The 20,139-nt window shown below is 38.4% G+C and overlaps 1 protein-coding gene and 1 pseudogene across 3 annotated transcripts in view; both read left to right on the top strand.

Moving 5' to 3' along the window:
• SAMSN1 (SAM domain, SH3 domain and nuclear localization signals 1) overlaps positions 1–8,978 on the top strand; it is a 104,380-nt gene extending 95,402 nt beyond the window's left edge. For 2 of the 3 annotated variants that reach the window (XM_040227194.1, XM_040227199.1), the window contains exon 8: positions 7,251–8,978. In XM_040227194.1, the coding sequence (XP_040083128.1) occupies positions 7,251–7,450 (200 nt within the window). In that variant the 3' untranslated portion in view covers positions 7,451–8,978. The remainder of the gene's footprint in view (positions 1–7,250) is intronic. The other variant, XM_040227191.1, reaches the window with a different exon arrangement.
• A 3,726-nt stretch (positions 8,979–12,704) lies between these two features.
• On the top strand, positions 12,705–14,034 carry LOC120882105 (annotated as a pseudogene).
• The last annotated feature ends 6,105 nt before the right edge of the window (positions 14,035–20,139 follow it).

The raw sequence follows: 20,139 nt of genomic DNA, 5'->3' as shown, positions 1-20,139 counted from the left end.
ATCTAGATGAGGTTAGAAGGAGAAGAAAAATTAGGGTAACTACTTGGCTCTTGAAGGAGCCAATGAGTGGAATCTATTTTGTGCACTTTAGAATTTCTCTATTTATCATCTGAATTTTAAAACGGTTTGTTTACTTTGAATAAATATTCCCAGCAAGGAAAAAAGAGAATAGAGAATATGTGTGTGTGTGTGTATTTTTCCATAAATACAACCTTCAAGACCCCTTTGCCTTGCTGAGAAATGCCTCTTTAAAATAAAAAGATAGTTAACTGCTATTTATAGTAAATATTTTCTTTTTATTCTGAACTCATTTCTCTTTTCCTATGCAGAGATGCACTTTGATGTATCTTAAAAGTGTGTCTGTTAGAATGTGTACAATCCTCCTTGGGGAAAATAGGTGATGGAAATATCTTGCTCTCCCAATAGCCCAGGGATAATTAAAATTTAAATTGAAAACAAAAAACAACCTCGTAACAGAATAAAGCAAACTCTCTTGGAACCTGTATATGACATATTGGAGGTGTTACCTGCACCCTTGGTTCACAGTGCTCAGCGAGGAGGAAGGGGGAAGGGTGGGTTGTGTGCCAGGCCCTTGGCACCAGCTGCGGTCACAGCAGCTCCACATCGCTCAACTATCCCCGCTTGTGCCCTCCTGCCTGCCTACCTGCCCACAACGATGCAGGGCAAATGGCAAAGCCCAGCCAGGAGCCTGGAACATGAGCTGCCAGCAGGAGAGCTTTGTAGCGATGCCAAGCAGCAGTCCAGCAGTTGGCCTGACAGTGTGCCAGGGTTGCCTGGTGCCTTAGCCCCTGACATCCGTGCCTGTTGTTTCCAACCCACTTGCCATATGATTTGGACTGAGATTCAAGAAACATGCAGCTTTTAAGAAAATATATGCTGACTCTCTCCACAGACAGAGTAGAGGAGGCACATGGGCATTTTACTTTTATGTATTTATAAATATGTATTTAATATCTATTTCTAGCCATAGCCATTTTGCCTCATGTAAAGTTTCTTCAAATTTTTTTTAGTTTTATCTCCTAAAATTTAAATTATGATAGATGCCATATTCCATATAATACAAAGAACAACAAAAAAAAAAGAAATAAAAACACTATACTTCAGAGAACCATCTCCAGAGAAAACAGTTCATAGAATTTTCACCTCAGTCATTTAGAGAACTTGTAACATCTGTACATGTAAGGCATTCCTGTACTTGTCTTTACATTGCACTGTGATTGTGTACTAGGCATGGCTTTGTAGTGATTACCCTGGTCAAACCAGATACAATCCTCTATCACCATGTGCCTTCCCAAAGCCCCTAGTGTCATGCTTGGCATTGAATCCACAGTTAACAAATGCTTGTGGAAAGCATATATGTTGAGTGAGAGAATGAAGAGAACTGCAAATAGTAAGCAAAACTTTTTTTTCTGGTTATAAAGTTTAGAGTCCCCTGCAATCCCACTTTACACATAAAAGGTTTTGTTACAGGCAGCTGGGTGTTGGAATATGTTGTTAGGATTCATTTCATGCATACATTAGCCATGTGTGCAGGTAAGGGTGAAAGTGTGTGAGTAGATTTCTAAAAATGTAAAAAACTATCAAAGTTTAAAATAGGTATACTTTTGAATCCAGAAATTCCAAATTTTAGGAATTTGATTAACTTCTACAATGCATAAAAATACTAGTTAAACTACTAGGAGTTTCAGTTCAAAACTAAAACTAATGTGAAATTCTATTAGTAGTTAATTTGTTATAAATAAGATATAGGCAAACAATAAAGCAGGATAAAGATATCAGGAGAATTAAATACAGACTGACATGAAAAGATGCCCAAAACATAGTAAATGATAAAAACAAATTGTACATTAGTAATATGTAACATAATCCTGTTTTGCCAAATATAATAAATTTTAAAATAATGAAATTAAGTTATCATTTCACCATGTCAAGTAAACAGGATTAAATTAAATGTTAAGAAATGTGATATTGATTTCCCAAGACCCCTAATGAAGCAGTACGATAATAGTTTTTTATATTATTTGGTCATCATCAAAATAGTATAATAGGACAACAATTCAACCAAGGGCAAATACTTCCTGGGACCAAGGCCTTTCATGGGGATATGTGCTTGGGGATGTGGTAGCCTGATATGAGGTCCCCATTGGTACAGAGCAATTAGATCTCAAGTGAGTGTGACTCTGTGCCACTGAAGGAGCCTGCACAGTGAGCAGCTGTTGTGAGTGTAAGTGAAAAGACATACTCTCCAGAACACAGCTCATTAGAGAGGCGACTATGATGCTTGAATGCAAAGAGAGGTTAGCAAACAGAGGTAGAGTCGTTTCAACTCCATGTTCTCTCATGGCCTCAGGAAAACAGTCACTGGTTGGTTTCCCATGAAGAGATTCTTGTATTCACTTTGTTCTTGTTGTTTTTTCAAAAGGTGGACTAGTATTCAAATAAAATAAATATCAGTTATTCACTAAATAGAAAATTAAAATGTTTAGGTAACTTAAAGACATGTTAAGATGAAATCAGAAATAAGTAGGTTATGCCATATTGTCTAGTGAATGTTCCCCTCCATGGACAATGCTATCTCTAGCCAAACAAATATAGCCACAGTGATCTGGAGAATGCTTGAGTCTCGGTTTGAGGAACTGATATGGAGCTAAAAATGAGGCTGAAATTTTGAACCATCTTAAAATGCTTCCCTTGTAGCTCAGACAGTAAAGAATCTGCCTGCAGTGCAGGAGACCTCAGTTCAATCCCTGGGTCAGGAAGATCCCCTAGAGAAGGGAATGGCTACCCACTCCAGTATTCTTGCCTGCAAAATCCCAGAAACAGAGGAGCCTGGTGGGCTAGGGTCCCTGGTGTCACAAAAGTGTCTGACACAACTTAGCGACTAAACAACAAAGGTGCATAAGCCTTGTTTTTCCTCTCTGAAGATGGTACTGGACTAGAGAAAATAGAGGAGGATAATACAAAGGCCCAAGAGGTGTCTTCATTTGAATTTCAACAAAATTTCTTATTTGATTTTCTTTAGTTCATATTTCCTTTAATTAACCTAAGTATTGCATTCTTTTTATTAAATAGATTGTTTATTGAGCACTTTCATTGGTCAGCTATCTTCCTATGCCCTCTGGATTTTACTTGATAGTACATGGTATAAAGGACAGAAGCTTCATATTTATGGCAAACAAGATAATAAAGTCAAAATCTGGAATGTTTGTGTAAAGAAAACTAGGAAAGTCAAGCAAAAACTAGTAGTTTACATTTTTTATTAAATCTTCAACTTTCTAATATGTGAATATAGGACAGATTTTTCTCTTCAGGGCATGATAACTTTTTCCCAGAATTAGGATCTAGTTGGATTTCCTTAAAGCTTTCTTCACTTTTAATATAATTGAGATTGCCTATACTTAATTAAATGTCACAACTCAATATAATTATTTTATGAATAATTATATTAGCTGTCTTATATTCTAATCATCACGTCACTTTTTATCTCCATTGATCACTACCTTATGTTGAACCACGGGCTTTATACAATTCCATAAAAATGTTGGTAAGAAATGAAATAGTTTAATATTCAAATTAGTTCTTTTAAGACAAAATGTCTTCTAAATAATTCCTTTCTTAAAATGATCGTTTTATTTTCACTACATAGAGGGCAGAACTGTTTGGAGCTGCTTTCTGTACTCCTTTATGCCTGATGTTAGCTGGTAGCAATAAGATACACCCTTTTTCAGATTACTTACTAATTCTTCAGTATACTCAGATTTTCAAATGTACAGCTTTGGGGATATTTTCAAACTATTCAGGGGCTTTATTAAAAAAATAGTACCATTTTAATTTTTTGTTCTGTATTAAAATAAAATACAAAACATTGTAAACAATCTCAGAAATATAGAAATCTAAAATTCTAACACTTTCATTTGTGCATTATATGATGTCCATATGTTTTTACACAATTTAAAAAAATAGAAAAATTATATGTTAATTCTTTAACGTCATGTATTATCAGAAATGTTTTTGTATAAAAAGATGCACTCAGATATTCTAAGGAATTTTATAATCAAACTGATTCTTATTCCAATGTGCTACTTACCTGGTTAGCTCAGATGACTGGACCATGGGACAAAACTGATGAAGGATATAGTTTCAATTTCTAGGTAGGTCAGTTAGCTTTACTCTGCTTCATGACCACATGAAGAGACTAAATGACTTAGAACATGTGAATGTATTAGTGTGAATTCATTTCCTCTGCTGGAAAAACTACCCATAGCATAAGACCTAGGTTTATGCCAATCCTTAAGTCATTAGTGTCAAGATGAAAAAAAAAAAAAAAAAAAAACAAGAGGAAAATCTTGACCCTCCAAATACAAAAACTGAATGCTAGATAGCTTTCCTTTCTATCATATAACTTAATGACCTGCCTTTTCTTTTTATAGTTACAGTTGAGGGGTTCCAGCTGATCACCTGCCTGAGATTATTGCAAGCCTGGTGGGAAGCTTTTGAGGAGGCATAGTCGTGTTTTCATTTCACTAGGAAATCATTTAGCAAATTACTGCTGTTCTGTAAATTACTGTGCTGCATAACTTCCATACTGAGAAACTATTTCCCTTTTCCATAAAAATTGCAGATGAAAGGTTTCTACAATAAATAACCTGTATTTAAAATGAACCATTCCTAGAATATGGAGAATGTGATACAGCATTTCTCAGGTGGAAACAAAAACAGATACATTTTATTACTAATATTAAAAATGGCATATTCTCTGTTTAAAGTTAGATTTATTGTTTCTTTACTTTGTTGCCCTTTGGGGTGAACATATAGAACTCTCTGAGGATGAAATAACAACCTAAGTACTTATTTTTTGGAAAGGAAAAGAGCTAATTTTAGAAATCAGGGTCTTTAAGCCTAAGTTTTTTATCTTGAAGAGTCCCACAATCAGTAATCAACCTAAACAGAGTACAGTGTTGGAAGTAGTTATTATGCTAAGTCGCTTTTAGGATGGCAGTCTGAGGAAGGGATCTCAGTTCTTTCAATTTTGTGTTGAGGTAATAAGCCCAAATATATCTGGGGAAATATGGTATTATCCCCACCACCATTCTGACGAAGAGGATCACACTCTGAATATGGTGATCACTGCTGATGAGGCAGGAAGCACTGCAAAAAGGCTAATTCCTCTGTTCTTTTCAAGAAACACTTGGATAATGGAACACAGAGCCAGCTCTTTCACTGCAGTGGCAATAAGACAAAAAAGCAAAGGAAGAGGAAAAGGTTTTTCCTTAAAGATTGAGGTCCCATTTCAGTGCTGCCTTTTCACAAAAGAAGGGCATGGAACCACAAGTGAATGACTGATACTTATCAAGACTAGTCAAGATTAACTAGACTCCCCTAAAGCTAAAAGGCTTATAACTAATAAAGACAAAATGCTTCACAATAGCCAACATTTTAAAACAATAATTACAAAAAGTTCACATTAAGTTGAAGTTCCTTATACCAAGAACTAGTTATAACATCACTAGGCTTAAATTTTTGATAATTGAGCCCACAGTTAAATAAAGTTGTGGCAAATGTGGAGAAGATTCAGAAGACTAGCATAAATGTGGTTTCATTGTGGTGAATAAAAACTTTGAAAAAAAGGTTAAAAGAACTGTTATGATTCATTTTGAAAATGAATATACTAAGAAACTATTTTTATCATTTTTTTCCAACTTTTCTCAACCTATGCTCCCCATATAAAACCACAGAATATGGAAATAATTTAAGTGACTCTTTGCTCCATTCCTCCATGAAAGGGGCATAACTAGTACCATTATAGATACATTGAGGAGAACTTATCATTAGACACAAGGATGCTAGGCTCAATTCTCTCTTGTAATGGAGGTTGATAGCAATTAGATAGTCAGTGAACCATAAATGAATGTTGACTATTTATCAGAAGCCTATAAAATGCATTTAAAAGCAGGAGAAATGTAGACAAGACAAAGCGTGGATTACTTGAGTCAACTGAGGAAAATTACACCAGTACACAATTTCCTTCTTCCAAGGATTTTGAAGTTTGGATCTACTTTCTTCTCATTGGAATGAGATGAAATGCACAGCCTCTGAAGGCAGAGATCTTAAACCACCCTGAAATGTATGTTCTTCCAATGTAGGGCTATTCCAATGTCCAAAGTAGAGCAGTCTCAGGTTTAGAAGGGACAATAGCAAGACATGCTCATATAGCTGAGAGATGGTGGCTTAAGACCCATCTCCTCTCCTCAGGAAAGAAAGAAACTTCACCTTGACAAAGAGAACGCTGATGCTAAAAATTACTGAGAAGAGTAAAACTATAGGCCTCCTTAGGTTCTTTAGAAAGATCTTTCATTACATCTCTAATATTATTTTTTACCCAAATGATAATGCCTGTTGTATTAAGAATACTGGTTTGATGACACAGGATTACCAACCTGAATATATATATAATTGTTATTCAGAAATATAAACAAAGATGTAGCAAACTACAAAAAGCACATTCAATGGATACGTTATACTATCTAAAAGCAACCTGAGGAATTCCCTGGCAGTGGGTAGGACTCAGCACTTTTCACTGCTATGCCCTGGGTTCAATACCTGGTTGGGGAAATAAGACCTCATAAGCCATGGGGCACAGCCAAAAGATAAAAAATGTCTGTTTTATGTCTACTTTTCTGATGAATTCAAACATAGGAGAATTCTATATTTTCCAAACATGGAAATTATTAAATTCAAGTCATTGAAATTCTATTGTATATTATTTCTCACATTGATCTTTTATTCATTAATCAACATTATCATGATTCTCAAATTGTTCGCAAAAACAACTATTGACTAGGATTGTACGTTTAAACTACAAATGACTTCTTCTAATGTTACTTTAAGGAGTATTTGGACAAGGCATCAGTCACACTGTGGCTACAATCTGCTTTCTTTGGCAACTTATTATCAATGTAAAAGGAGAGCCCATATTGATCTTCACTTCTGTAAGCAGTTCCTTGAATTCCGTGAAACTCCAAGTGAGCAACAAAAGGCAAACTTTATCTTCTAAGGAAAGAGTGGCTCGAATATTTGAGAGCAAACATCTCATTTATGATGAACAAATATATCATTTACTTACAGAAGTTTCCACTGTAATGAAGTTGAAACAGTTAAAATAACTTGAAGATGAATGAATATGTGAATTCGTGGCTTTGCCTAACCTGTTCTCTCTTTTCCATTTACAGCTATTCCAGAGCAAGAAAGTGAATCCATGCTTCTATCCTTAAGTCCAGACATCTTAAATAAGTCACAGTTAGATGACTGCCCAAGGGACTCTGGTTGTTACATCTCATCAGAAAATTCAGATAATGGTAAAGAAGACCTGGAGTCTGAAAATCTGTCTGACATGGTACAGAAGATTACTATCAGAGAGCCAAGTGACTGAATATACATTATCAACTGTGTATCTACAGATGTGTCCCATTTTAACTCTTTCTGAGCTAAAAGATCAAATAGGAGTAGAAGAGAAGTATTTGCAGATACTACTTGAAGTTAAAATGTTTTAATGGGAATAATTGTAAATAAAAACCCATATCTCTAACATTCCCAGTTATTGTAAATAATATGTATATTTATTTCTTTAAATGCTAAAATGTTAATATTTTACTTCCCTGTATCAGAAAAAAGATAATGTAAGTTTGGGGTATGTTTATTTAGCTTTATTGTATAAGTGCAAAAGTGATTCTGCAAAAAGACTCCCGCTTTTTTTATACATGCCTATTTTCAATTTGTGTATATTGTTGAGTGAATAGTAACAGAGCATGTCTGTTTAATTGTCCAAGCAGCGTTTATACTCATTTTTATAATTACTGGGAAAGTATGAGTTAGTATTAGAGACATTTTATCCTAATCCACAGTGGAGTTTTAGTAATTATTTTTGTTGATTTCTTCACTGTTTTCTGTATGAAAGTATAGATAAAAACATATTGTCAATTCTGATTTAGTAAAACTAATTTTAATAATTGTACAGATTTCTCATTTTTAAGTGTAAATATTTTTAATTTTGAAATACCCTAATTTTAATGATAAAAAACTGTATGCATTTGGTATTGTCCAGACTGTTGTTAAAGTATATGTCACCTTAGAACTTCAGACAAAAAAATTTCTACCAGATAAGATTTTATTGTCAGTATATACGCTTATAAATATATATATATATATATATATGATTTCCAAATCAATCACCTTACCTCAGTCTCTTTTCTGAACTCTACATCTGTTTTGGCCCACTTCCTGAATAATTGCATGTATCAGCTCAGGCTGCCCTAACAAAACACCATAGACTGGGTGACTTAAACAACAGAAACATTTCTCACAGTTTGGAAAGCTAGAAATCCAAGATCAAGTTGCCAGCATGTTGAGTTCTGCTGAAATCTCTCTTCCTGGCCTGTCTTCTTGCTGTATTCTCACAAGGCAGAGAGAGACAGCAGGCTCTCATTATCCCATAACGATGTCCTCACCCTCATGACATAATCTAAACCTATCTCCCAAAGACCTCATCTTCAAATACCATATGATGGAGTTTAGAGCTTCAACATATCAATTTGAGGGGATGGGGAAGGCACAATTCAGTATGTAATTTAACACAAAAATTAAATCACATACTTTCAGCTTAAAAATGTGTGATGGCTTTTCATTGTCTCTAGTATAGTATTTAAACCTTCCAGGATATATAAAATCCTCCCCAACAATTTTTAACCTACCCTATGAGTCATATCTTTCCCCCACCTCTCACTCTATACTCTCCAGCCAAAGCAATGCACTTGCAGTGTCCTGACTTCACTATTCCCTTTTTTACTTTTTTTACATTATTTATTTTCCTGGAGTGGCTCCTGTTATTTTCTATATTCAGAAGCCTCCCTCTGTTTTCTTGAGACTCACCACCAAAATCACTTATTCTGTGAAGCCTTCAATGATTCCCTTTGGTGTTCTCCTCTTTGTGTTTCCATAGCAATTTGTGTCTCTGTTGGTTAAAACACTTATCATATTATACTTTATTTATTATGACGCTTGCCCTTCCATGACACGGTGATCTTCTTGTGATGAAGATTATTTTCTTTAGTCTTTTTAATTGCTGGGATAAAACTAGGTACAGAGTGGGCATTTAGGAGTTGTTTGCTGGAGTGCATTAAATACAATTATTATTCCCATACACATTCCATATCTATATTTAAATCAATCTGTTCAATCCATGAGCTTCCCAGGTGGCACAGTGGTAAAGAATCTTCCTGCCATTGCAGGAGACGCAAGAGACGTGGGTTCATTCCCTCGATAGGGAAGATCCCCTGGAGGAGGAAATGGCAACCTATTTGAGTATCTTGGCTGGAAAATTCCATGGACAGAGGAGCCTGGAGGGCTATAGTTCATGGGTTGCAAAAGAGCTGGACACGACTAAGCACACCACCATCTCACCATAGCCTCTCCACTGGAACCAGCTGAATCTTTCAGTATAGAAAGGCTGTAAAACTTTTTCATGTTCTGGAATTCAATGATTATTCTGGTCCCAGGGAAAGCCTATGGTTTACAGACTCAAGTTTGTTATGACAGAATGCATAGTCAGAGAAATTTTATTTCAGATAAATGGATAAAATCTTTATAATACTGTTTTGAAAAGAGCAAAAAATAGATTATTTAAATCTTGGTCCCCCCTTCTCTACCCCCAACACACACACACACACACACACACACACCCCATTCTATTGCTTACATAAATGGGAATATACCTTCTCCATGAAGTATTTTATCATAATTTTTTAAATCAACTAAACTAAGAAAATAATTCATTAAGAAATAAGATAACTTTTGAAAGTCCTAAAATGCCAGGCAGCTAAAGATTTTCAGGTCTTAGATAATGTCCAACGCACTAAGGTTAGTCAAGTGCCTTGCAACTTCCTGAGTGAGGCCAAACTGATGACATTTCATGTTGAGAAACTTCCGTTACAAGCAGAAGTTCTGAGAAAATAACATGATGAAATTCTAGATACTCCATCACCCCACACATGCACTTCCATTCCCACCCACCACGCCACCGCCGATAAAATTGTATAACTAATCAGCAGGCAGACTTCAAGCACTCCTTCATAAAGTGGGAAGTCATGCTAAAATTATGTAAAGGTTGAAAGCAAAATGAATAGAGACTAAATACAGGTAAGAGAACAGCAGTTTCTAAATTTGACCAGGTTTTGTGGCTATGGAAATAAGATAGAAGTAACCTTCTAACTTTATGCTACGTCCTGTCCTAACACTGAATTCATCTCATCACACCCAGTGTTGACCTCAACACATCAACTGGAGATCCTGGTTTGAGGACTGTGTGACTTCGGGCAGGTCACTTACCCTCTGAGCTTTGTTTTGTTCCCACTGCAAAATATACATAATTGTTGTATTAATATTCCACAGAATTTTGTCGATTAAATGAGATAATGTGTACAAAACACTCAGCATAAGGCATGCAGTATGTGCATAAAAACTGATGCCTGAACATCAAATCAAAGCCGTGTGCATGCTCCTATAACACTGGCATGGTCTTGTAGTGATCTGAAACCCTTCAGACACAAATGCCTGAGGGCTAAGACAGCTGTGTTCTCCAACATCAAGGAGAGAGTCAGCTGATTTAACAGACCTTCGCAGCCAAAGACCATTCTGTCATGACAGAATATTTCTTTGTTTACTCCTGTTAGTTAAGGAAGAGGTTTTACTGCATTTAGCTCTGATTCTTCACTCTTGTCACATGATAGGAATAATCATTTAAGGATAAATGACTACAGAAATGAATGCCTATATTAAATAAATAAAAGATTTGGGATTATGGCTGCACCTCAGGCCTTGGTGTACACAGTATAGGGTCACAGCTGAGTGTGATATAGCCAACAGAAAGGGCCTTGTAGAAAGACATGCTGAAAGTAAGGCATATATTTTAAAAATTTTATGCTGCATGCACGTGTGCTAAGTTGCTTCAGTTGTGTCTGACTCTTGGTGACCCCATGGACTGTAGCCTGCCAGACTCTTCTGTCCATGGGATTTCTCCAGGCAATGATGCTGGAGTGGGTTGCCATACCCTCTTCCAGAGGATCTTCCTGACCCAGGGATAGAATTCACATCTCTTATGTCTCCTGCTTTGGCAGGCAGGCTCCTTACCCCTAGCGCTACCTGGACATTTAGGCAAATGATCTACCCTGGGAAGCAAAGTGCAGAGGGAAAGGCTACCAGGAAAATATTTTTATTATTTCACATTTCTTACTCCATCATGCAAATTTCTCACATACACAATGTAGCAATGTGTCCACACGATATTATAAATTACGAAACCATGACAGAAGAACCTATAAGGAATAACATTAGAATGTTCAGAGATTTCTTTTGACCTCTGGAGTCCCTGGTGAGCCCTAGAGCGAAGCACTGTTTCTTCATATAGTGCTAGTTGCTCAGTCATGTCTGACTCTTCACGACCCCATGAACTGTAGGCCGCCATGCTCCTCTGTCCATGGAATTCCCCAGGCAAGAGTACTGGAGTGGGTTGCCATTTCCTTCTCCAGGGCATCTTCTCAACCCTGGGATCAAACCTGGGTCTCCTGCATTGCAGGAGGATTCCTTACTGTCTGAGCCACCAGGGAAGTCCCTGTTTCTTCATAGGGAGAGGTGAAATCCTGCTGCACAGGCCAACAGGATGATTTTCTTCTCTGAGTTCTTGGGCACTTGGCCAAATGATTGGGCAGGAATCATTCCATTTGCAGAGTAAAATGGGGTGAAATCACTTCCGGCACAATTTGTCCATATAGATTATACTTGTTTGCAATTCATCAACTCCTTCTCTCCTTTACATCTATATGTAACGTAAATGATCATTTTTCTCTGAAGCTTCATAATGATGCACAGCTCAAAAAAGTGATAGAATCAGCTAAAAGGGAGCAGATGGAAGTTTTTTCCCCAATATGCATATTCATAAAAAAATAGAGAACTCAACAAAAGGAGATACAGAAGTACTTGCACCCAGGGGCTGCAGAGACTTGTATACAATATTAAGTTGGTTGCAGAAATCACTGAAAATGCTCTGGGGGAAAAAATATCTGTCTTTATGTATAACAACATATATATTTCCCTTTGGACTTTTATTGCACCTTAGAATCCATGATTCAGGAAGAAATGGTTAAATATTTTACTAGAGAAATACAATTAGAAACAAACTGTGGAAAGGAGAGGGGCAAAGCAAACAAGCTTAGAACTGGGAAGAAGTGTGACTATTCTGTGCTATATATAAGAACTCTCAAGACTTTAGGGACAACCCCTCAAAATTAAGAGGCTTCCAAATGTGTCAGCTTCCAAATCAATAGTGAATGAACTCAAGCATGAGAGTCTTGAGCTGGGGGGAGGAAGCCACGGATGAATTAACCAGTTGTGTGTGCAAACTTAGGATCCCACTTTAGCACCTGCTGGGTATCCCTGGCTCCACAGAATAGGAGTAGCCCCTAGCCTTCTCTCCAAGAGATCTCAAAATATCTCTGGAGGGTAGCACCACCGGAGGAGAAAGGTCTGGTCTGGAAGGAATCTTGCCCTGGATATTACATATCCATCTTCACAGCAGCAAAGGAGGGATGCACCACCTCAGACCAAACCCTGGTCAGGCCAGCTCTTTGGTGGCCATGGAGTCCATGCCAGGCACAGGGATCATGATAGTTGAGGTGCTGCGAACCAGCTGCCCTGATTGAGAACGTGTGGCTCTGAATCACGTTTCTGGGACACTCCAAGAGTCTCTTTCTGTTCTCCATCCATGGCCTACTATTCCTCTCACCAGGTGGGCATCATGGTGGTATGGATCAGCCTCTTCACCAAGTGGCTCAACCTCCTCTTCAAGTGGTTTGTTTTTGGAGACAGGTCCTTTTGGTGGGTCAATGAGTTTGGGCATTACAGCTAGACTCCAGCCCAGATTCACCTGTTCCCCTCTTCTTATGAAACTGGTCCTGGCAGCCCTTCCCACACTGTTCTTGTGGGAACAGCCCTCTGGTCTATAATGATGGCTATCTCTTCCCAGGTGGCCACTTGGATCCACAGTCATTGGGTGAGGGTGATACCTAGCTTGGCTTATTGACCTTCCTGCTGGCAAATGGCTTCTCCTGAGTTTTCCTCTTAGCATATTTCCCTCACCAGGGCTTGACTGGCCTAATAACTGGTGCTGTCCTGGGCTGGCTGTTGCCCCCTGCGTGCCCATAGCATGGAAGCTAAGCTCCTACGGGTTGCCCTCACTGGCCTTCTTGCTGGGTGCCAGGGATGTCTATTGACTGTCTTTACACTGGGCCTGGATCTTTCTTGGTCCATCAATCTAGTCTCTAAGTGGTGTAAACGGCCTAAGTGAGTACACTTGGACAGCCAGCCCTTTGTCTCACTGAACCTGGGTCTGGGCATCACCCTGAACTCTCCCTGCCATGCCCAGGTATGGTGGGTACACCTGGGACATGGCCAGAAGCTAGGTTGCCTTGCACTGGCCACGGGGCTGCTGGGTCCCTGGACTGGCTGGGCTACCCTCATCAGATCAGCCTTCTCTACATCCACAAGCACACTCTCTGGCCACACCTGGCCCAAAGCGCCACCGATCTGCTCTTCCTGACTCTAGACCCTCTTACTGCCACTTTCTCTCTTATGAAGCCAATACTCCTGACCTCCATTCTCTCTAAGGAAGCTCTGGCCACTTCCAGGGCCCACCAGACTCTGCTCCTGTTGAATTTTTTACTTTTCCCACACCTCGTCTCAGTCTCCAAAAAGGGCCTTTTCTCTCCCAAGAGAGAGAAGGATGGTCCTCCTGCCTTCCCTCCCAAATATCCAAAGAGAAAAGGCAACAGCAAAACCAATAGGTTCCTGGAACACTGTGAGGGGCTCAGAGTAGCCCCAAGAAAGCCCTTCCAAACTTCTGAAAAAAAAAAAAAAAAGCTAGAAGGCCAGCAACATAAAAAAGTGAAGACCTTGGAGTTCCTTTAGTGGTACAGACAACAGATATTTAGAAGCACACTGTCATACCAAACAGTATAGGAATGTTCAGAATAAAGTTCAGAACTGTCTGGATGGCAAGTAGCTACGTGTTTTCTTAAAATATCTGATTACTCAGAGGCTAACGTAGTTCATGCTTATGTACTGGGGAAGCAGCACTGCTACTAGAAATTTTGTTAAGATAATAAATATATAGTATCAGGTGATACTGTGAAAGAAACTAACCATACAAGAAATGCTTTAGGAAAAGAAACATAAAAGCATTCAAAGAGAGGTTATGATTTTGGTCACATAGCTAAAGAAGTGGTATTCATACTGAAATGAGATGTTTCTGACTCCTTGTATCACCCCTACTCTCCATATGTGAAGCCCTGGTATCCCCTCAGGGAAGCTAATCTATGGGGACCATATTCTTAATCTGTGTTTTCAGGTTCTTGTTTGGCTCAATGAATGGAAAGTCCCATCAAGAAGACTGAAGGGATAGAAGAGAGCAAAGTCAGGGTGTTTTTTCTCTGCATGAGATCACCTTGTGCTGGCCGTCTCCCTTAATCAAAGGTCAACAAACTCTCAGAGGTTACTTTTTATAATGACTCCCTTTCCTTCAAATTCTGGTAATTTCTCCTTTCTCTCATCTCCTAAGGCCTGTATTTAACAACAGCTGTTAGCTTTCACTACCTGCATGGCCACAAATAGTTCCCCTACTCTCTACTCTGCCCACACGTTTGTAATTAGTCCCTTTATAATGAAGACTTTTTTGAATTGTCCTAACATCATGAGAAACGCTGGACTGGAAGAAACACAAGCTGGAATCAAGATTGCCGGGAGAAATATCAATAACCTCAGATATGCAGATGACACCACCCTTATGGCAGAAAGTGAAGAGGAACTAAAAAACCTCTTGATGAAAGTGAAAGAGAGAGTGAAAAAGTTGGCTTAAAGCTCAACGTTTAGAAAATGAAGATCATGGCATCTGGTCCCATCACTTCATGGGAAATAGATGGGGAAACAGTGGAAACAGTGTCAGACTTTATTTTTTTGGGCTCCAAAATCACTGCAGATGGTGACTGTAGCCATGAAATTAAAAGACGCTTACTCCTTGGAAGGAAAGTTATGACCAACCTAGAGAGCATATTCAAAAGCAGAGACATTACTTTGCTGACTAAGGTCCGTCTAGTCAAGGCTATGGTTTTTTCTGTGGTCATGTATGGATGTGAGAGTTGGACTGTGAAGAAAGCTGAGCGCCAAAGAATTGATGCGTTTGAACTGTGGTGTTGGAGAATACTCTTGAGAGTCCCTTGGACTGCAAGGAGATCCAACCAGTCCATTCTGAAGGAGATCAGCCCTGGGATTTCTTTGGAAGGAATGATGCTAAAGCTGAAACTCCAGTACTTTGGCCACCTCATGCGAAGTGTTGACTTATTGGAAAAGACTCTGATGCTGGGAGGGATTGGGGGCAGGAGAAGAAGGGGACGACCGAGGATGAGATGGCTGGATGGCATCACTGACTCGATGGACGTGAGTCTGAGTGAACTCCGGGAGTTGGTGATGGACAGGGAGGCCTGGTGTGCTGCAATTCATGGGGTCGTGAAGAGTCGGACACGACTGAGCGACTGAACTGAACTGAATGCTACTGTGCCATCTGTTTCCTCCTGGGAGATGGGCAAGTGCACTGAGCCACTACCATTGCTCTCAGTTCCAGTTACTTAGGTGATGTTCTTGAGTCCAGTGAGCCCTCCTCCGTGGCTCTACATTTCCATGGTCACAGGTCACTTCTATTTCACTACCAACCTCCATCCCTGCTGAAATCAAGTCGTTTCAGGGTAAAGAATTTCCATTAACACTATCAAAATTCATGGCCTCTATTCTTTCAATTCCTCGTTCATCTGCTTCACGGGGCCCACCACTATGTTTCTCCTTTTCCCAAGCAACTAAGAATCCTTGTTATTGGGGTGACTGGCAGTATATAAATGGACGTTTTCATGGTGCTGTTCAGGCCAACCTAAGTGCAAGGAACTCATATTCTATCCTTTTATAACAAAGGAGTCCACAGTCCATTTTTGAGGAAATATAGGGTCACTTCTGTTAGCACAATATACCATCTACTCTGGTGGCTCAGATGGTAAAGCGCCTGCCTGCAATGTGGGAGACCTGGGTTCGATCCCTGGGTCAGGAAGATCCCCTGGAAAAGGAAATGGAAACCCACTCCAGTACTCTTGCCTGGAAAATTCCATGGATGGAGGAACCTGGTAGGCTACAGTCCATGGGATCACAAAGAGTCGGACATGACCGACAACTTCACCAAAAAAATTTAAAAAAATCTACCCCATTAATACCCATCCACCAACTAAGTAATAGAATAGAATGAAGCTAGTGCATATTTTAGTTGCTTGCTACTTAATCAGAAGTATATGACATTAATATCATTTTAAAAAATAACTGTGACAACAAATAGCTACTGAAACTTTACTAGCAAGTTTTCATTCCTAAAATTCTATATTTTATATTTCATCTACAGTATCGTTCACCAATGTGGGTCTCTCATACACAAAGCCTTAGGCTGTAATCTCCGAAGAGAGTTATTGTAAAATATAGATGCCTAGATAATTTGCATGATTAATGAAAATATGTTTTAGAATGTTAAACATTTAAGATGTTAGCATTTAGTAGGCTTTCAGACAGAAGTTAAAAGACTATTAGAATGACTGATGAATTGCTACAGTACATTAGCCCTTAGAACAGGGAATGTGCTAAAGGACATTTATGTAACTTCTTAGCACTTTTTTTTCCTCCCTTTTCCCCCTTTCCAACTAAGCTGTCCTTTTGTGACTTTGGTCCAATTGTAAATGTCCAAGCATAGAATCTGGCAAAGTTCTGAAGACTTGAAAATTATGCAGAAAGCTATCAACAGAGAGAAAGAAGGGAGTTGTATATGCCAGGGCTTCATACATAATATCTGACACATAGTAGGAGATGAATAAAATGTAGTGAAGGAATACAACCTCCTTTTTCCTGGTGCTGACGGTCTTACCTCGACACAGAGGGAAAATGAAACAGAAAATTCCTCCCTGGTTAGTGACAAGGTCACTGACAGTTTAGCTGTTCATAACTAGGGAATGTAGACACACTTATTCTTTCCAGTTGTTAGGAACTGTGTTTCAAAATGAAACTCCACATCCTGATGTCTTTCTGGAGCCTTTTATCTTTGATTGCTGCAGAGCTTATCAGCACCTATTTGGTCATTTATTTCCTCCTCTTGTTATACTTAGAGATGAAATATACCAGAAAGGACTGTCAAGGAAGTGTTTATATCCCTTCTGGGTAAAAAGTAAAATACCATTGAAAAGGTAGGACCACAAGAAATACTAGAATAAATTCTAAAGGTAGGAGCAATAAACTGCTTAATGGCCTTGCTGTGGGGGAGACAATTAACATTACTTTAATTTATGGGAGGTATTATCATGAAGTTATGAGCTCCCTCTCTGAGCTCTACTTCCCAAAGCCTACTTCTTTAGGCAGCATTTTTCCTTAAAGTGTTATTTAGTTTATAATTCTCTATACAGCATCCTCATTCTTGTGTCAGTGAGCATAGAGAAAAGTACACCGTTTTACATCAGCCAGCATCGCACTACATAGTCATTAATGCAAGAGTAAACAGAGCAAATGTAGCAGGCTGAATAATTGCCCCCAAAGACAGAAGATTCTAATCCATAGAAACTCATAAGTGTTACCTTATTTGGGGAAAAGTGGAAAAATGAAGTCGCTCAGTTGTGTCCAACCCTTTGCGACCCCATGGATTGTAGCCCATGGAATTTTCTAGACAAGAGTACTGGAGTGGGTTACCATTTCCTTCTCCAGGGGATCTTTTTGACCCAGGGATCAAACCCAGGTCTCCCACATTGCAGGCAGAGGCTTTACCTCTGAGCCACCGGGGAATCCCTATTTGGGGAAAGGGTCTCTGAAAATGTGATTAAGTTAAGGATCTGGAGACAAGGAGATTATCCTGGATTATCTGAGTGGGCCCTAAATGCAATCACAAGTGTCCTTGTAAAAGAGAGGAAGGAGATATGACATACAAAGAGAAGGCAATGTGGAGACACAGAACAGATTTGAAGATGCTGGCTTTGATGGCTGGATGTGTCCATAAGCCAAGGAATGTTAGAAGCTATCAGAAGCTGGAAAAGGCAAGGAATGGATTTTCCTTTAGACCCTCCAAATGAAGTGTGACCCTGCAGATATGCTTTGGATTCTGGTTCAGTGATATTGTACTGGGCTTTTGCCCTTGAGAACTAGGAGAAAAGAAATTTCTGTTGTTTTAAGTTATGGATTTTGTGTTATAGTCACAGGAAACTAATACAGTAAATAAACCAGGTTTAGCCTTAAACAAAAGGACAGTGACACCTATCTATGGTCATTACTAGTAGGCCATGGGAAAAACTATATTATTAGCAGCAAGTTTAATACCAAAGTATACCAACATATAAATCTTTTGAAAACTATATATACATATATATATTATTCTTTACTTATACATGTGTTGTGTGAATGTATTCAAGCAAACCATTTTTTTTAATAGGACAAAAATCTTCTTCAATAAAATAATTAACTTCTGAATATGACATGCATGCTCAGTCACTAAGTCATGTCCAACTCTTTGCAAGGTCATGGACTGTAACCCACCAGGGTGCTCTGTTCACCGGAGTGTCCAGGCAAGAATACTCGAGTGGGTTGCCATTTTCTCCTCTGGGGATCCTCCTGATTAAGGGATTAAACACAAGTCTCCTGCATCTCCTGCATTCGCAGGCAGATTCTTTACCACTAAGACACCTGGGAAGCCCCTGAATATGACAGTTAAGTATTTGCTATTTTTACCCTTAAGATGTTTTAGGATCTCACTTTTTAAGAATATGCTTTCTTTCATCCCAATGTGGAACATAGCTGCTATGGACTTAAGAGCATAATGCAAGTTTAAATGTTCTCGCAAATCAAAAACATCCTGATTTTGGTTTTATTCAGAACAGAAGTTTCCTTTAAGCCTTGGAGATATTTATTTTGCTGAAAGAAAAATGACATTTTTAATAATAATTTATTTCTTAGTTTATTCATTAAATATTTATTAAACATGTTCTAGATTCTGGAAACTCTAGTAGACTTCTGGAAACTCTACTCAGCTCTGGGAATAAATAGCAAGATGAATGGCAACAGCTTCTATTCTGAAAGAGTTAAGAGTTCAGTGTTCTCTTTTGGCAAATGTGCAAATGAATAAATACCTATGAAAAGTGATATGCTAGATTAGCGATATAGGTAAGTGGTGTGGAAGTAGGGTTTAAAAATAAGGCATTCATTTCAGAATCAAATGGCTCGATATGCTTGAGAACAGTTAAATGCTATCTAGGTATATGCAGTAGAAAAAAATTTAACACATTACATTGGAAAAGTTTCTTATTCCTTATTTTGATGCCAAATACTTGGGTCATTTGTAGTCAAAATCACATTCAGGGTTGTAGTAGATAAAATTCAATGTTTTTAGATTCTGAAAAACAGAATTAGCAAACTATAGTAATTTTCTCATAGTTTCAAAAACAACTTCTTATCCAATAAAGGTTGCTTAATTAAAACTTACCCAAGTGAAACGCCCATTTATCTGAAACAAATGTTTGTGCTATAGACATCAACCAACTCTTCACATGAGTAGCTAACAATAAACAATGGAATGATGCTCAATGAATATCAATTAAAACAAATTGCTCCCAATAAACTTTGCCCTAAGAGAAAATACATCCTGCCTATGCACGCTTTCACATGTGCCAGTGTATATGTGCGGGCACACATACACACACACACACGCACACGTATACACACAGCTTTGCCATTGTAACTTGTCTTCTTTAAAAGGTCAATTAGCATTAACTTCATCTTAAAGACTGTATCTTCATTTTATCATTAAATCTAGTTCTAGTCTCTGATTAGACATGAATTTCAAGTAGGACTAGCTACATAATGGGAGATGGCCAGAGTGCTTAGAATATTGGCCCAGTGCAAAATGAAAATGCAAGGCCCCTTGTTTGAGATTACTAAGAATTTTTAGACAGCAATAGC

The sequence above is a fragment of the Oryx dammah genome, unplaced genomic scaffold, assembly GCF_014754425.2.
Source record: "Oryx dammah isolate SB20612 unplaced genomic scaffold, SCBI_Odam_1.1 HiC_scaffold_2, whole genome shotgun sequence".
In the NCBI taxonomy this organism is placed as follows: Eukaryota; Metazoa; Chordata; class Mammalia; order Artiodactyla; family Bovidae; genus Oryx; species Oryx dammah.
This window is presented reverse-complemented; position numbering and strand designations above follow the sequence as displayed.